Below are 17,801 nucleotides of genomic sequence, written 5' to 3' on the forward strand. Positions count from 1 at the left end.
TTGATCTGGTGGAAGATTATGCCATTTTACTCAGATATTGTCTTCTGTGTAAATTATTCTAATCTATAGCCAATCTGAACACATGCCTCGAAAAATGTAAAAATAAATAAATAAATAAAATAAAAATGAATAGGCACCTCCATTAGGCTACAACTAATTATTGAACTTGTGTAACTGAGTAGGAGACATTTTATCAGTGATTATAAAACACGTCTTTGTTGTATCTCAGTTGCAAAAACAGTGTTTCTCTAAACATTTAGGTGGTTAGTTGGTGTGTGAAATGGTTGGTGTTGGTGAAAATGAATTTCAAATGACTTCAGATGTTAACATACAAACATATCTGGTAGATTGATCCCATACAGTATATGGCTGTAACACAACGTTTTAGCTACGTAAAGCTTTAAGTGGTTCACATGCATAATGCAGGTGTGGTGAGTGTTGCTGGGCTGTCACGGTGGTGATGGGGCCCCTCTGGGATAGTTTTTCACGGGGCCTAGACTTCCTGGAGCCGCCCCTGCTCGTCATGGACGTATTGGATTGGTGGCGCAGGCAGCAGATCCAGTGACACAGAGAGTTGAGGTATGGAGGGTGAGCGGTGCAGCTGGCTGGGTATGTCTCAATAGAAACCTGCATCATTTCCCAACACATACGGCATTCAAACTCCATGTTGAAGATGGGACACTGCGGCATTACGTCTTCGAAGACGGTCCTGGTCTTTCTGAACCTGATATTTTGGGTAAGTTTGGCTGTTTTTGACATGCGTCACAGCGCACCAGCTACATGTAGCTAGCTGTTAGAGTGTGTGTGTGTGTGTGTGTGTGTGTGTGTGTGTGTGTGTGTGTGTGTGTGTGTGTGTGTGTGTGTGTGTGTGTGTGTGTGTGTGTGTGTGTGTGTGTGTGTGTGTGTGTGTGTGTGTGTGTGTGTGTGTGTGTGTGTGTGTGTGTGTGTGTGTGTGTGTGTGTGTGTGTGTGTGTGTGTGTGTCCAAACAGCTGCTGTGCTAGCTGCGGCAGCCGACCTTTGTATATCCAGAGAGGGATTAGATTGACAAGGCATGATGTGATAGATTAAAACAACACGTTGTAAAAATGTACGTCATCACGTTTTAGGGTCAAAAATACCCCCATTAGTCTTTTGCAAGACGCTTGCTAAAGTCAAACTATCACTCTTTTTAAACCCCTCCTTTAAAAAGAGCAGACTAACCATAGCCAAGTCAACTCAACATTTATATTTAAAGCTACGACTAAATATTTATTTCTGTTGTAAGTTTTAATGTGGTAATTTTGATATGTTTACACTTCTCATTAGTCCCCCATAAAGTCTTTGTGCAACTAATTGCACCATATGCATAGAAATGTAATTTGTTTTATTATTTATTTGATTAATAGATAAACTGTAAAAAACTTGTTTCAGTGCTTTCCTGTGACCAATATAACATCCTCATCATCGTTTTTCTTTCACCACCCACAGATTCAATTTATTATCAAAAAGTGAACAACAGGAAACATTAACACTGAAGAAGCTGACATTTTTGGATTTAGACTTTTTTTTTTTAATTTAGATAGATAGATAGATAGATAGATAGATAGATAGATACTTTATTGATCCCGAGGGAAATTCAAGCCTTATTTAAATGTAAACCTTATCCAGACAGATTCTTCGATTTCTTTAGCGATCAGGGTAAAAGTTGAGATTGAGCTCATCGATTTATTTTCTGATGCAACTTTAATAAAGCACTGCAGAGTGACTACCTCTGTTAGAAGAATGATACTGAGTAACTAGTTAAACATTTCTATTTAAAATGTCCTGCGCAGTGATGACAGACTCCTGGCTTGTTCTTGAAGAGTGTTATTCATTTCATTACATTGTTCTTTCTAGGTGTACTGTCAGGAAAAAACAAATGTATAGCATTCTGCCCATTCTTATCTACATCAGTGTTGCAGCAGATCCCACGCACGTTACCTTTGTTGATAGACTTAACAGCTCTGCCGCACGTTTCTGTCACCCACAGGCTGCTGCTGGTATCCTGTGTTATGTCGGAGCCTATGTGTTCATCACGTATGACGACTACGATCACTTTTTTGAAGATGTGTACACGCTCATTCCAGCGGTCACCATTATTGCAGCTGGAGCCCTGCTTTTCGTTATAGGGCTCATTGGCTGCTGTGCTACAGTGAGAGAAAGCTACTGTGGACTTACAACGGTCAGTAAAGCTGTAAACAAATGCACAGATAAAGGTTGTAATGTTCTAGTATATTAACTTAATCAAATGTGAAATGTAAAAATGGCTTTTCATCGGGATGCATTTAACTGATTTTTGCCTTAAAAAGCACATTATCCTTCCTCGTGTCTAATTATATATTCAGTTGCAAGTCTACATTGTATGAATCAATAAGTATGGTGGAGAGATTTACATTTAAAAGTCTTTGTCCACATACAACATTATTTCATTAAACACATCTATCACAAACTGCACAAAGAGCCTATCATTCAACTCTTTCAATGTTTTCTTAACAATGCCCAAGTGTCAGACAATCCACTATTCATTTGCGTGCTTGTCTTGTTTGTTTTTTTTCAAAGTGTCTGTTGACTGTGCATCTTTAATCCTGAAATCCAATCCACAGTTTGTCGTCATTCTCCTGCTGGTTTTCCTGACGGAAGTAGCGGTGGTGGTTCTCGGATACATTTACAGAGCAAAGGTAAGAAAGTCAAATACAAGTCAGTGCATGTTTGTTTTTCTCAGCCGTGTTTAAGGCGATACTTGTTATACCTAGAAGATCACACCGTGAAAGGAGAGCAGGAGCAATCGATCTACCGTTGATAAACGAATCGAATCAGCTTGTGTTTGTAATCATTTTCATTTTTACCAATCAAGCTAAATGTGTCAGCCGATGTTTAATTTCACCCTTCTAACCTTTGCTAGGTTGAAGATGAAGTCAATACTTCAATCAGGAAAGTTTATGACGAGTACAACGGCACCAACAGCAACGCCCAGAGTCGTGCCATCGACTACGTTCAGAGACAGGTGAGTCAAATATCCTGTCTCCTCTCTAACCCAAAGGTGATGACATTCTTCTGGGTGTTTTTTTTTTTTGTTTTTTTAACCTACATTTCTGTTAAATGGTCACTGTTTTAATCTTCACAGCTTCAGTGTTGTGGGATCCACAGTTATTCAGACTGGCAGAATACACACTGGTATGAAGAATCCAAAACCAACAGTGTACCCATCAGTTGTTGCAAAACTAATGTTGTCGGCTGCACTGGCTCCCTAACTCGTCCTGAAGATCTCTACCAAGAAGTAAAACAAGCTCCTTTTTTAGCCAAGGTTCTATATCAGACAACAAGTGTAATTTTATATGTGTCAACTCATTCTTTGTGTGTCTGTAGGGTTGTGAGGCTCTGGTTGTGAAGAAGTTGAAGGAGATCATGATGTATGTCATCTGGACTGCATTGACATTTGCATTCATCCAGGTATGTAAACTTCATTAAAACACTTCATTACAGAGAACATTTCCATTTTTTTTTAATCACTCGAGATTTAAAAATCTTAATCAGTGTCATTCAAAGTCTATATTTGCAGATACAAAGGCCAAACTGTTTTCTTAGCTCGCCCCCATTATGTTTTTAGTATGACATATGGAAAGATATAGTGTGCATGAATAATGATGTCATGTTCTTGTTTCCTTCCTGAAACTGTTTTTTTTTTCTTTTCAAAATTAGATACTCATTTCCTGTTACTCAATACACAGACTTCATTTTATTTTTTTTTTGTTCACATCAATTGTTCGCGTCTTCTTCTCCACTTTAAAGGGATGTTATGTAGCACACTTTAGTAGTGTTCACGTAGGTTTAATGTATGCAGTGTCCAGTGTATAAGAACAGAGAGATGCTTATAATGTAAAGTAAAAGTCCCAACAACTCCTTTACTCTACCAACCTGAGCTCATCAAAAACATGTTGACTGTTTAATAAATGTGTTCAAAACCTCAGGCACCAGTGAGTCTAGCTCTCCTTCAGATTGAAAACGAGGAGAAGCAGCTTCTTGAACTGTGTCCATAAATTATGATAGACCAACCAGCACTTGCTGGAAATTACATTATAAAGACAAGCAATTAAACAGTCACCACACTGAACCAGAAAATAGTCTGGTGTGAAACACCCTCCCTGTCAAATATGAACTTGTTTTCCCAATTTGTTTTTTGTATCACCGAAACAGTCACGTAATATGTTAATTAGAAAGCTTCAGCATCATACCTTACAAACAGGAAAGTGGTGTTAGACCACAAACAGTGACATTGTATGCGTAACATCCGTATAAGCTTTATTTAAACCTAATGGTGTTTGTCTCTTCTAGATGCTGGGGATGTTATGCGCTTGTGTCGTGCTGTGCCGCAGAGGCAGAGATCCGGCGTATGAGCTTCTGATAACAGGGGGCACCGTTGCATAAAGAAGAACACATTTCTCACCATAAGGCCACCAGGCAAACTTTCAGAATGTACATGTATGCTTGGTGAGAGCATGACAATAATATATTAACACTTTAAGCTTAAAACACTAACCACACTTAAGTGATATATTTGACCTGTTCCTCCAAAAACAAAGCTGTTGACCAAATTCTGTCACGGTCAATGGAATTGAGTGGCATTGAGTAAGATTCAAGAATGGATGTCCTTTTTATTTTTACCAATTCAAACCTTGTTAGTCATGTTTTAAGAAAAGGTGACAGGGTATTTTTCTCATATGTTAGTTTGCACTGTGTGTGATTTGTATATTATATTTAATCTGTCAAATACTTGAAGGAAAGACTATACTTTTACCTTATACCTCCACTATTTCGTCTGCTACTGTACTAATAAGACTACTGTTACAGGTTAGTCTCACCAGCAGGATTTGGTCAAGAAACAACAACCAAAGTTACTTTTGCAGAAAGTTGTGTGAACTTTGTTGCTAAACAGGTTTTTCCTAATCACATCTCTCTTGTGGAGAAAATCTTGCAATCCCATTCAGAATGTGGAATTCTTCAAGTGGAAATGCATTCTTAACTCTAGATTTACTTTGTCCTATAGCTGTTTGTTCTTTTTTTTTTGTTGTCTCAACAGTCAACTGAGTGTAGTTTTAAAACTTGATTTGCTGAAATGTAGCAATGGATAGAATGTAAATAAAAAGTTGAAAAAGTTTGAAAATATGTCTGAACTCTCTAATTGACTTTTCCCATCAAAAAATCTGGTTAAAGAGCTCAGCCTAGTGCAAAATGAAACAGCAGGCTTTAGTTACTAAAATAAATGAATCAACTTGAGAGAGCAGTCAAAGTGCATCACACTTTAAATTCAATCTGATGGTTTGGTGCAATTCATATTTTAGATGGACATCTTCACACTTCTTCATTCTCCGTTTCATCGTCAATATAAAAAGCTGAAGAATTGTGTTTGTGAAAAATCCTGTGGCCACTGAGGAACCATTGCTGACGCTCATGTTCAGCTACCGTAGTGCTGAACTTATTCTGCTGTGTTGGTTGTAAATTAGTAAGACATGCATCACCCCTTAGCATGTAACAGGATACTTCTGAACCAGATGGAACACACTTGTCATTCACATGACCCTGTAACAGTACCTGGTTGCATTTCAGCAATTGATTTGGATTGTTCTGGTTTGGTCTGCTTGTAATTAAAGATTCCAATCACTAAAATAAAAGAGAAAAATAAAGCATAGTGCTTTATTAACAAAAGTTTTCAACAACAAAAATTCAGACGCCACAGAAAATATTGACAGTGCATAGAAAAAAACTTCATATTGAATAAATACAAATTTGTTATTCAAACTCTGTCTTAGCCTCTCATCTATATAGGCTAACGGCAGACATCAGACATTCTGCTTAACATTAAGGGCTACAAGGATACTAGAAAATTGATAAATGAATGCAGCTAACTTGTGCAACACATCTCCCAGCTGTCAACGGTATGAGAAGCACCCAACGCACAACGGCAGTAAGGGCGAAGTAAGGTGAAAACATGACACTGCAATAAATAATTCAACACTGTCTCATTTAACGAAGTAAAAGCCACTATCAGACAGTTTGATAATACATACTGTACATTAATCAGTTGAAAAGTTTGACAATTGGACCATTCCTTCCTTCTGTACATGCTGCATTCAGGTGGTGTTGAAATAATAAGAAAATGTTCTGTTTGAAAATGTCCCTTGAATGCCTCCACAAGTACAAGCAATAACTTAAAAGTTCAGAGGATTTGTCAAGATGTGTTGCTAATCTTTTTCTTTAAATATGGTATTGCATTTACTTCTAAGTTGATGTCCAAATAAAGAGGCTGACACAAAGTTGAAAACATTTTTAAAGAAAGCAGATCTTTTCTGCAGCTTCCATGTGGTTTCCTGATAGCACCCCACTAGGCGGCGCCAACGTTTGGAATTACTCAGGGATGAGATGAACAGAAGTATGCGAAACATGTCATCGAGTTGTAAGGTACTTTAAAAAATGACAAAACACGACGTGAGAAGTGTGGTAGTTATGCAGTCCTACCAATGGCTGTCGGGTAAGTTCATTCTTTGGCGAGATAAGAACCTGGAACCAATCCTGAAAGACCATTTCTCTGCACCTTCCACCAGCCATCCTCCCCTTTATCGGTGACAACCACAGCATCCCCAACAGACACAGAGAGCTCATCTACCCCCTAAACAAGGACAGAAACACCCAGTCAGGAAATACACATTAGAATATAAAAATGTGTCTATAGTAGAGGTAAGAAATCTGACCTGTGCCTCGTATGCGTACACCACCTTGTACTCCTCATTGCACTGGTTGGATACCTTTAGTTCAGGAATGGACGCATAAACTCCTACCGAGGTTTCTGAGGAGGAGTTAAAAACAGTGTAATGAGCGCTGTGTGAAGCCTTTTTCCTTTTCCAATTGTGATCAAACAAGTTACTTAGCATTTGTTCCAACAACTGTCATTATGGAAGATAATAATGTGGCCAGTTTTAATGCAAAACATTTGATTGTGCTGCAGTTATGGTAACCTATGTGAAGGCTTGGTCTACTACTTGGGGGAGTTTGCATTTTATTATTTTCCCACTGAAGGGGTCAGATGCTTTATCCAGATTTTTTATTGTATTTACTACAGCCTCTCAGCACTTGCTATTCTTCTTTTCGCAGTTTTCACTGAATCTCAATTCTTATGAAGACGGCTTAGTGGTTCCTCATCAACACTCAAATGTAGATGTGTGTGTTTTTGATTATTTGGTGAGCAACTCCACAATGTTTGGAAACCGCTGTTTTAAATATTAATTATTTTAAGAATACATCCACATGTTATGTTGCAGCGATCAGGGGTTTCCCAAAAAAAAAACTAAATCATCATTTTGGAAATAGCAGTGTTTCTTAAACTTCTTGAAACTACGTTAGTACCGTACCATTTGATTGTGCAACCGGCTCATTGGGACTCATTTTGGAGCCAGTGGAAATGTTTCCCTGCAGAAGATTTGAAAACCTATAAATGAAAAAAAAAGAACTCAGTAGTTACTGATATGTTATTTAAGGAGCAAAAACATAAAGAGAAAGCCTCCATCTCCCGTTGTCTCGAATTATTTGGAAACAGTGGTCTCCATTGCGTAAATCTTACCTTTTAATGACTCCACCTACAAACCTAGGGCCTCCATTTCTGTCAGCTGTATCGTTCCCCTCATAGTAATTTTGGTATTCAATTGGAGCTGTGGAGAGACCATTGAAATTCAGGAAATAATAAATCAGAGGCTTCAGTCGTTCACAAAGGTGCTGCACATTCTGCTGCTCGTTTTAGGAGCCATTTAGAGATAATATTAAAATGTCCAATATGGAACGTATTCAAATAAAGATGAGGAAGGCTGCACAGTGAGTGGATGCTACCGGGAGGGTTTGAGCCAGTCGTTTTCATCTCCACAAAGCAGTTGTTGTCCTCGATGATGTCACACTTTTCCAGTGTCATCCTCACTTCCTCGTAACACTGAGAGAGCATTTGTTCAGAATACATCTTAAATGTACAGCAGAGCATGTTAGAAGGTTTCTGTGTAAGAACAGCTGCACGCACCTCATCGTCTTTTACACACTGCATTGATAAATGGTTACAGTGCACCCATAAAGCATTCCTTATAACACTCAGGCGGTCTTCCTCTTGTTGTTGGAACATCTGTAAAACACATTAATGTAAAATTCATTAACAAACAAATATAGAGCAATCTGTGTACACTTCACACCAGCACAGGATCCTTTCGCTGGAGATATAGCCTACTTGGAGCATTACTAGTATATAAGCAGCCAAAAGTGCAATATTGTTTACAACCACGTATTAAATAGATTTTTTTTTAAATAAGAAATGCAATCTCCAATTCAAAACATTAGCTTGTTTCCCACATTATTTTATGAGATTTGGACTCCATAGTTCATAGGATTATTGCTCCTCCCCAGCTCCAACCTCTTGTCCAAATTTGGATCATTTTTCATAACAGGCAGTTCATTATAAAACACATGACATTAGTGGAGGGACGTTGAAAATCACTTTCATTTAGGGGTCCTTGGAGAAGTAATCCTATTTGATGATGTTGTACTATTTGCTACACAAAAGTATGTTTTGTTAATTAGGGCCTGAGCGTCGACCTCAGAGCGAGGACCCCGTTAAAACCTTAGAGGTTCTTCTTCTTTCTTTGTCCTCATCATACACATTTTACTTGTCAGATGTGGCGTATGTCTTGTTTATAGTTTTTGATAAGCAGTGAGGGTGTCGCACAGACGCACAGACTCAGCACACACTGGAGCAGTTTGGACGGCACCAGTGTTGTAACAGAGAATGCATTCTGCCGTGTAGTTCACATACTTTACTGGTAAAACCAAAACCGAGAGCAGATGATCAATTTAACTTTTTTTTTGTTTCTTGTCCGTCCACTTATATGTGTAATGAAATGCCGTCTGTATACAGAAATACAGCCAGTATGATCAAAAACTGTCCCTGTGCACTAGCCGAGGAGGCCCTTCAGACAGCCCCGCTCACTGGGAATTGTCCCAGTTCTTCCAATAAGCCTGCTGCTCACAATTGAGCTTGTTGGAATAGAGAGTATAATTAAATGACAGGCTCTGCTTTGTTGATGTTATCACATGGAGGAACACTTTGTTGCACGGAAGCAATGTGTGACTCATTTTATAGTCTGTTACTAGGAAGTACTGCACATCCTCAATGACAAAACCGGCTGTGGGTATTGCCACTCTTGGTCAAAGTCTGTACATTTTCAAATGCATCATCCTAAAAGAGTTGAAAGCTTCTTAACAGTCGCATTGCTTTGCTTTACCTCGCATGTGCTGATATGTGTTGATTCCCATTCTTGCCGAGTCTTGTCAAGCTGTTCAGTGTTTGAGATGTACTGCTTCTCTATAAAACAAGTGGAAAAAGCTATTGTAAGGTAGAAAAAATCCAATTCATCAAGATTCCGTAAGACAGAGGCAAACTGTAATGTTTTATTATCTTAACATAGAGAAAAGGGCTTCATGTATATGCATCTATTTCTGTAATCTACAACAAAAGGGAAGTTATTGTGACCACAATCCCCCCAGAAAGCATTTCTGGTAAACCAAAATGGTTTCTTCAAGTAATGACTGTTTTCCTGATGTGCTTATTATTTGTCCTTACCAGCCTCTTCTGCAGAATCTCTGCACTGTTTGGATTTGTTGTTCATCTGTAAAAGAAATGGCACTACTTTTATGTCTGTATACCCATAGTTCTACCAATAAAAAAGAAACAACGTTTTTGACCTGATCTTTGTGAATTACATTTGAAATCTGATCCGAAGCAATGCATGACTGAATCAAATTCATCTCTGTGTTGTTTTGTAACAGTGAAATCATTTTTAGAGTTCTTTAAAAAAAAAAAAAAATTCTGGTTGCCTTTCATTGCAACATAATACAATTTTATTTGTTTTTAAGGTGAACACTTTGTTTAATGAGAGATGACAAATGGGCTTTCTAACTGCTAGGCACGTATGATTGAGAAGCAAACAGACTATTGTTAGTTTTTCATAATAGCACTACTTTATGTTTGTATCATCTTGCCTTGAACTTGAAAATATATATTGTTTAATGGAACCAAACAGTTCATAATAGGCATTTTCATTTTAGGATCTGTTGGAACTCTCACACTTTTTTATTGATCCTGCACTATAGGAACTATGAATTATTTTAGTTCCAAGAACCCTTCTTAGTCTTCACCCACATTTCAAGATGTCTTTAAAGATTCTGAGTTTGGACCACAGAAAATGAAATTTCAGATTTGATATCACTGCAGTGATCCAACGAGTACCAGAGTGCAGATTTACCTTCTCGATCTGTTTAGGAGTGGCTGTTGGAGCGCTACCCATTTTCTCTGCGTGTTGCTCTGCCTCATCTGCCTCTCTACAGCGCTGCTCGTAGGATTTTTTAGACTGAGGAGGAAACAGAACAGAAACCATATGAAACTATTACACCCATGCTTTGTTCTTCGCAACATGACTCTACATGCCATCTGACAGGAAAGAGAGGGGGTTTAGGGAGGGAGTGAAGACATGTGTTTGCATGAAAAATAGAGTGCATACAACAATATCTCACTTCCATCTTCTGAGCAGAGAGCAATATGAACTCCTTAATACGTTCATGAATATTTTGACTTCAATTTACTTATTGCCTTTTAAGATTAACAGAGTGATGCTCCTTTACCAAATTATTTTTAGATGAAGTTTAGCTGCACTTCAGCTGCTTTTCTTTGGAAATACAAAAAAAACATAGCTGTACTGAAATCATGTGTGCATCACTATCAAATGAAGAGGGATATAAATACACCAGTATGTACTGATATCAGTGTGGCTGTGTAACTGTGAGTAAGGGCCCTCGCAACCATAAGGTTTAATCACACAGATCATCCTAATAAGATATAAAATCAACCTTACTTCGACAGTTTTCTTGTAGAGAGAAACTTTAGCCTTCTGGACCTTATCCATGATGGACTCAAACTAGGAAGTGAGTGTAAAAGGTCATCATTATCACAAGAAACAAATTCTGAGAAAGGTGACTCTTACATTCGCAAATGAGGGCAGACAATCGTGCTTACCTTTTTTCTCTGTTCTTTCTGCCGCTCTCTGAACTGTTCCATTCTTTTCACCTCCTCCTTAAGCAAGCCAGAAAGCTGAATGTGCAAGTTTGCTACGTTTTCAATCTCTGGGAAACACCAACAAAAAGAAAAAAAAATGCAACTAAGTTCTCGGAACTGACATGAGCCTTGTATGAATTTCTAAAAGAGATAATTGTCCGAAATTATTTCCTGAGTTGCTTACGTGTTTTCATTATATCAAAAGATGACCTTAGAGTGCTGCGGAAACCAAATGAGCACAGGTTACTGTTGAAAGAACATTACTATTTACAAAATGTGTTCTATAGAGGCTGCAGTAGAGCTTTTCATTCTCTGATAAGTTTATTAGTGCTTAAATTCACACACACTTACCAGATCTCATACAAACCCCCAGCTTTGCGAGCAATTGCTAATAAATCCTTTCCATATTTCTCCTCAGCTGATGCCCTACAGGGACAAACCACAGTATAACTGCACGTCGTAATGAGATGACCTTATTCATTCTGCTGCAGTAAAGAAATAGGTGAGCCCACCTCATTTTCAAGAGCTCCTCCGTGTCTTTGCATGTCCTTCGACCATCACTAAGTCTCTGGGTGATGGTCTCGTATCCCAGATTACTGACGAAGTCTGGCCCCTGGAAACAAACATACCGTTTATAATAATACTCAAACTGTCAGTAATCTGATGAGGTTGTGGAATAAGCTACATCAACTAAAAGTCTGAAGAAATAACATTTCAAATAGTGTGTGTCCACTTAAAAGAAAGAGTGTTGAGAGGCTTGAGAATAATCTGTCAGATAAATCTTGGTAGAGAAGCTTTATGTCAAGCAGTGACTTGAAATATTTGTTAGGCCACAACTTCTGCAATCTACAGGAGAAGTACATTCATCCATCCAATTGTATATTGCTATAATTGTACACCTCTGAAACAGTTGATAGCAGCCATTCCCAAAGAAAATAACTGTGGGGAATGTAATAAAGTAGAGGGTACATTTTCAATCATCTACAGTTTGGGTCGGTATAGAAGAGTCTGAGGCTGGCATGGTGGGAAAAACCATGTATTACTAAAACTGTCTGGACTGCTAATAATGGATGTATCATAGCAAACAGGCTCGGTCTGTGCATCTGAAAGCCAGAGTTTAGAGAGTGGCTGTTTTAACTCCCTATACTCTTCAAGCAGACCTCTGAGATCATCTGTTTTAGGCCTGCTCACCGTATAAGTCAAGGTTTTAGTCAGGATGATCAGGCCTTTTCAAGTATGGCACTGCGGCTCTGGAACAGTCGTACACTTTCCATTCATTCAGCTGACTCCGTTTCTGCTTTTAAAGCTAGCCTTTTTACAGGCTTGCATTTTTAGCTTCATCAGAGCTCTGAGTTGTAGATTTCAACCCTCTTGTTTATGTCTGTAATTGTAATAGTTTATAAATTGCTTCTGTAAAACACTTGGTGCACCTGTCTGGAAAAGTGCTTTACAAATAAATTATTTGGGCATGGATTCTAGTGGAATCCATATATATGTATATGTGTGTGTGTGTGTGTGTTTGTGTGTGTGTGTGTGTGTATATATATATACACACACACACACTGCTCTGAGCTCGAGGCGGCGGTTCTTCTGTTCCAGGTAGGTCTGCAGCGCATATATATAAATATATGAGGGCATGAATAGATCTGTCTGAGTGCCAGTAATTTGTTATATATATATATTTGCTCAAACTGAACTTTAGGTTCATAGACTCGGTGGGTCTGTTTTCACCTTTTTATCCTATATTCTTTATCTTTTGTCTTCACCTTTTTTTAAATGATAGAAAAGGAAAAAAAACTTTGAAAATGCTCATCAACAAGTTTAAGTTTGATAACGACTGAGACTGCTTTTCTTCCACGTAGGCCTCGAGCTATTGCTATGGAATCTTATTTAGAATGGAAACTGTTACATGCTCTCTGCCAGGGTCTGAATGATAGAAACATCACAAAAGTCATTCTCACTCGCATCCACAGAAATAAGACAATTGCAAGAGGAACCTTGCTTACGTTGCTCTTTCATTTTGTCATTTCAGTTCTGACCACAGTATACGCTTTGTGCAGTGACAGTGTGACCACATTGAGAAGAAAAGGGAAGCACAAATCTTCACACTGCAAACTGAAGATACAGTTCAACTCCTGTTTCTGATAAGTCAGTTCCTGGTGCTTTTGTTGCTTTTAGTAATCACTGACTGAGCACTGAAAATACAGCGGGTTGATGTCAAAAGACAGCCGTCATGATGGACGCCGGCGTGGAGCTGGGCAGCATCGTCTTGGCCCGAGAATGAGTCAAGGTGGGATAGGAGGGAGAGGTCTGGTAGCAATAGTTGTGGCTATGGTTAGAATTTTTTGGTAAATGTTTATATAAAAATGTTGAAAACTGGTCTGTTGTGTTGCATCACATGCTGCATGCATATTAACAGTTATTCTCTGCAGAAATGTAAAGACAGGGTCTGATATACTGTCAGATTTTTCCTGTTGTTACTGCTGATACATTTTAGATATTTTGCCAGTTTTGACCGGGTCGATGAAAGGATTTAAAGAAAATCATGTTTTAATCAAAGCATTTAGTCTACAACCTTTCAATTAGTTTCAAAGGATATAAAGAAAGAAGATTCAACTTGCAAAGACGAGATTTTTTTTTAAACTAACTGTAAACAAAGATGGCCTACAGATTATTATCTCTAAGAGATGGTACATTAGTCACCGAAAGGAGAAGTTAGAAAGGTAAACAGAAGATTAAAGCCTCAAAAATGAAGTGCGCTATCTTAAGCTTCCTCTATGAACTAAAACATAAAAAAAGGTTAGCATCGTAACTTCAACTCACCCAAAAGGCATCTTTAAAATCTAATTTCATCTTGGCAGAAGTTAAACAAAAGCACTTGTTGGATAATCCCCCTCTGTTCAAAATCTCTCTCTAACAGCAAGCAAGTGGAACCGGCAGTTGCTTGATGCAAATGAAACAGATCATGACACCTTCAGGAAACAAGTTTTCACACAGCTAAACTCTCTCTCTCGCTCATTTGATTAAAATAAGGAAGAGTTGCAGCATGTCAGCAGTTACCACAAAATGACTCATTTCAGACCATGTTTGGCACGAGAAAGGAAGACCAGTGATAATGTACAGCCACAAATCAACAAACTTGTTGGAGATTTTTATCTTTAAAGAATGATCCAATTTCTACAAGATTGCCAAAATCCTATTCCCAGTTAAATGTTTATACTTTTTAGGAGTGAATGCATATAAAAAGTAGACAAAATAAAGGAATGTATTACAATATCATGTTGTACAGGACTTTCTTGTGAAGCTTCTAAAATGTCCATTTTAAGGTCACCTTTACATAGATTGCTGTAACACCCCTACTGTGGCTTAATTTAGTGATGTGTTGTGCTTGTGTTGCAATATGTGCTTCTCTGTTATTTTACCAATGTCGTTAACTGTTGCAACTTGATCCTGGATGATTAAGAACATGAATCTGAAGACTAATGTCATATTACACCTTCATGGGAATAACACTGTAGTTACAATTCATCATGGGATACATGCAGCTGTCTGCCATAGTCTGTCACTTCACTGTGCAAGAATGTTTCTTGATTTTTCAAAACTTCAGCTTCTGAGATCTTGCCGTCACCATCCTGGTCCATTTCCTTGAGGAGGTGAAAAGCCTGTTGACGACACGAGAACAAAACAAGAATGAGTGAATACAATTAGTCAGCATTGTACACAAAGTCAAAACATTTCTTAAGTCTAATTGCATGCACAAGTAGCTGTTTTACAGATAACACAGTCTCTTATGAGGATGTTTTGCCACAGTTTTCAATATATTATTATTTCATGTATTATTGCTCTTCAGAGCTTCGTCCAGCTCGCTGAGCCTGAGTTGAGACAAAATTGGAGCTTATCCTGCTTTAGAAAATGGATTAGGCTCAATACTTGGTACTTGGCACTACAAGTCTAATTAGAGTTGTACCACCTTGTTTGTGCAGTTTGCTTGGATGTTGGTCTGTGCAGTGATAAGTAACCTCTCTAACTTGTTCCTGGTACTCCTTGTTAAGAGATTCCCAAATGCTTTTCTTGTTTGAATATTCAGAGATTTGTTTTTAAGAGTTATTTCATTGTACTTGTTAGTTTGATCCACAAGTTTGATGAATGTGTTGTTTCAAAAGTACAATTCAAATCAGACAAAAAGCCGTAGTGAACATCACTAGATGGGCTCACGTACACTTCCAGAAGCTATAGTATGTGAACATACAGTAGTTTACCACTGCATTCACAAATGCTGACTGAAACTCTCCCACGCATTTAAAATAGAGTGAGCCAAAGTGGAACATTGTCCTGAGGTCGGACGAGTCAAAATGTAGCTTTCGGTTTAGCAATCCCGGATGTCCCGTCGTCTGGGCGAAAGACGAGAGGGATCATCCAGCTTGTTATCAGTGCTCACTTCAAAAGCTGCTATCTCTGACAGTATGGGGGCGCATTAGTGCACATGGAATGGGTAACCTGCACATTTCTGAAAACACCATTAATAATAATAATAATACATTTGTTTTATATAACACTTTTCTAAATAAATGAATGCTGAACCATATATACAGGTTGTTGGAGCAATGCCAAATAGACAGAATTAACTGTGCTATTTTCAATCAAATATGTGGTTTCAAGATTTTGCTAATCACCATGCTGTATTTATTTACATTTATTACACTATGTCCCAACTTTGCTGAATGTTGGTTTGTGTTGTGTAAATCTACGAGGACAAAGTTTAAGCAACATGCAAATTCACTACTTGTGCATGCAATTAAACAAAAGTTTTATACTGACTTCATGTTTAATGTCAACAAATGTCAGGCAAATGTTGGAACAGTTGAATCTCACCTCTTCTCTTGCTGAACCAAAGCTATTAGGTGCAACCCAGCGAAGCTGCTCCTCTCGATTCAACTTGCCATCCTTATCTTGATCATAGAGATCTTTAAAGCGCACTGTTTCTTCAATCTCCCACTGTGAAGGTGAATCCTCTGATAACAAACAACAAGTGTTAAAACTCCATGATGGTTGTACAAAGAAGAGGAAAAAAGAACAAACAGATAATTATGTGCTTTGATAGTAATCTCTGTGACCTTACCATCACCACGAACATCTCCGATAAATTCACTGAGACTGATGAATCCATCTTTATCTGTGTCATATTCACCCAACACATCTTCAATGGCAAAATCCTATCGAAAAAAAAAGAGGGAAAGTCAATCAGCTCCAACATGAAACACAAAGAGGACTCTATAATGGAAGGATGTATGAGTATATGTTTTTGCAGGGGAAGGAGCTTGTCTTACAGCCATGTGATCCACTTCAGATGGGTGGGTGAAGGCAAGAAACTCTGACACATTAAGCCCTGAAGTATTATCTGCATCAGCAAAGTCAAATCGCCTCCTCTCCTTCAGATGGAGCTAAATGGGGGACATTAATCCTGTGTTTATGTGTCATGGATAAATGAAACTGTGTTATAAAATGTGACAATACAATTATACCTACATACATGTCTAAGAGACTCCTGCTCTGGATCCTCCTGGACTGCGCTACCAATGAAACTAAAGAGCTGGTCATGTGCAACAGTGTTGTATTCCTCCCATGTTACAACACCATCTTTGTTGGTGTCAAACTCAGGGAACCGCTCCTTTGCATCATCCAGAGCATATTTTCTGTAAACATGCTGAATCCAAAGAGTGATCTCTTCTGTACACAAAAAGCATGGTAGAATGAGTACCATTGTATTAGAATTTTGTTTTGCTGTCTTTTAAAATGTTGACACATATTTACCTGCACTTAGCAGGCTGTCAGCGTTTGTGTCAATCCTCTTCACAATCTCCATCATCTTTTTCCTCTGCTCTGCTGGGCTAAGTTTCTTTATCTCCTCTGTGTCCTTGACGTAAGAGAATGTGTAACTAATTAAACAGGGTGGTAAGAGAGTATATGAGGCAAACAGTACAGGCATTTAGTAACCTCATCTCCCAGCAGGATGTTCATATCGTGTTCAGGGTTGTGCTGCTCGCCATTGTAATGATCTCCAGGATGTTGATGTGTGCTTTGACCAATTCCAAATCGAAGTAGCAGCAGTAGCAACAACAATGCAGAGGATGCCATCTGCTGACAGGAACAGAAATGTGCAACATATAAAATTGAAAAGCCACATTGTGTGCAATCAAGGAACTGCCCAAATGAGTTTGCAATTCATCAGGGCAAAGCAGAGCTATCAAACTGTAACTGTGCGACCTTAGGGTCAGCTGTCTGAGGTTCAAACAAACTGGACATGCAAAAAGATGACTCCTGCTATTATAATAAGAAATGACTATATAAATAGAGAGCGCAACCAACAGACTGGTAAAATTTACTGTTGGATTTCTAATCATTTATTTATTTATTGTCATGTTTAACTTGTGTTAGGGAGGAGACATGAATGAGAAAGGTAGATGTGCAGGCAGAATCCAAAGTCACAGTAAAAATGTTAAATGCAAACACATATATTTAAGTTCATCAGAGTTTACATACACTGTCGATAGTGACTGTTATTACCGTAAAGAGAGTTGACGAGAGTATCTCTGAAGCTGTGTACACACCACGCTGGACACAAACACAAGATAGCTACAAGATAAATGT

The 17,801-nt window shown here is 38.3% G+C and overlaps 3 protein-coding genes across 6 annotated transcripts; 1 reads left to right on the forward strand and 2 right to left on the reverse strand.

Moving 5' to 3' along the window:
- Window positions 1-458: 458 nt before the first annotated feature.
- On the forward strand, window positions 459-5,180 carry tspan3a (tetraspanin 3a). The gene is made up of 7 exons (XM_079346661.1): window positions 459-736; window positions 2,010-2,201; window positions 2,623-2,697; window positions 2,922-3,023; window positions 3,144-3,296; window positions 3,386-3,469; window positions 4,352-5,180. Exons 1-7 carry the CDS (start codon window positions 665-667, stop codon window positions 4,442-4,444), a joined length of 771 nt encoding a protein of 256 aa, XP_079202787.1. The 5' UTR covers window positions 459-664; the 3' UTR covers window positions 4,445-5,180.
- Window positions 5,067-14,163, reverse strand: pstpip1a (proline-serine-threonine phosphatase interacting protein 1a). Of its 3 annotated transcripts, XM_079346658.1 has the most exons (15): window positions 13,977-14,163; window positions 11,666-11,766; window positions 11,505-11,579; window positions 11,338-11,372; window positions 11,115-11,221; window positions 10,954-11,016; window positions 10,348-10,452; window positions 9,666-9,711; window positions 9,328-9,407; window positions 8,076-8,174; window positions 7,895-7,991; window positions 7,632-7,719; window positions 7,423-7,499; window positions 6,766-6,860; window positions 5,067-6,683 (listed from the first exon to the last, which is right to left on the reverse strand). In XM_079346658.1, exons 1-15 carry the CDS (start codon window positions 14,004-14,006, stop codon window positions 6,552-6,554), a joined length of 1,230 nt encoding a protein of 409 aa, XP_079202784.1. In that variant the 5' UTR covers window positions 14,007-14,163; the 3' UTR covers window positions 5,067-6,551. The 3 variants fall into 3 exon arrangements, with proteins under 3 accessions (XP_079202784.1, XP_079202782.1, XP_079202783.1); XM_079346656.1 differs by having other exon boundaries at window positions 7,895-8,174; XM_079346657.1 differs by having other exon boundaries at window positions 6,542-6,860; window positions 7,895-8,174.
- A 126-nt stretch (window positions 14,164-14,289) lies between these two features.
- On the reverse strand, window positions 14,290-17,801 carry rcn2 (reticulocalbin 2). Of its 2 annotated transcripts, none has more exons than XM_079346659.1 (8): window positions 17,718-17,801; window positions 17,148-17,288; window positions 16,965-17,067; window positions 16,684-16,880; window positions 16,481-16,594; window positions 16,273-16,366; window positions 16,026-16,165; window positions 14,290-14,815 (listed from the first exon to the last, which is right to left on the reverse strand). In XM_079346659.1, the coding sequence occupies exons 2-8, from the start codon at window positions 17,286-17,288 to the stop codon at window positions 14,672-14,674; spliced, it is 933 nt and encodes a 310-aa protein (XP_079202785.1). In that variant the 5' UTR covers window positions 17,718-17,801; the 3' UTR covers window positions 14,290-14,671. The 2 variants fall into 2 exon arrangements, with proteins under 2 accessions (XP_079202785.1, XP_079202786.1); XM_079346660.1 differs by having other exon boundaries at window positions 17,148-17,291.

Source organism: Symphodus melops (assembly GCF_947650265.1).
Source record: "Symphodus melops genome assembly, chromosome: 6".
NCBI lineage: Eukaryota > Metazoa > Chordata > Actinopteri > Labriformes > Labridae > Symphodus > Symphodus melops.

Bases quoted from the DNA above. Each gene is read 5' to 3' on its own strand.
- tspan3a (XM_079346661.1), top strand. From the start codon at position 665: ATGTTGAAGATGGGACACTGCGGCATTACGTCTTCGAAGACGGTCCTG. The intron at 2,202-2,622 runs GTCAGTAAAGCT...TCCAATCCACAG, and splicing joins GCTACTGTGGACTTACAACG to TTTGTCGTCATTCTCCTGCT. The intron at 3,470-4,351 runs GTATGTAAACTT...TGTCTCTTCTAG, and splicing joins TGACATTTGCATTCATCCAG to ATGCTGGGGATGTTATGCGC.
- rcn2 (XM_079346659.1), bottom strand. From the start codon at position 17,288: ATGGCATCCTCTGCATTGTTGTTGCTACTGCTGCTACTTCGATTTGGA. The intron at 16,595-16,683 runs GTATGTAGGTAT...TCCCCCATTTAG, and splicing joins AGCAGGAGTCTCTTAGACAT to CTCCATCTGAAGGAGAGGAG. The intron at 16,166-16,272 runs GTAAGGTCACAG...GTTTGTTATCAG, and splicing joins CGGAGATGTTCGTGGTGATG to AGGATTCACCTTCACAGTGG.
- pstpip1a (XM_079346656.1), bottom strand. From the start codon at position 14,006: ATGAAATTAGATTTTAAAGATGCCTTTTGG. The intron at 11,222-11,337 runs GTAAGCAACTCA...GGTGTTTCCCAG, and splicing joins TTTTGATATAATGAAAACAC to AGATTGAAAACGTAGCAAAC. The intron at 6,684-6,765 runs GTCAGATTTCTT...GTCCTTGTTTAG, and splicing joins TGTACGCATACGAGGCACAG to GGGGTAGATGAGCTCTCTGT.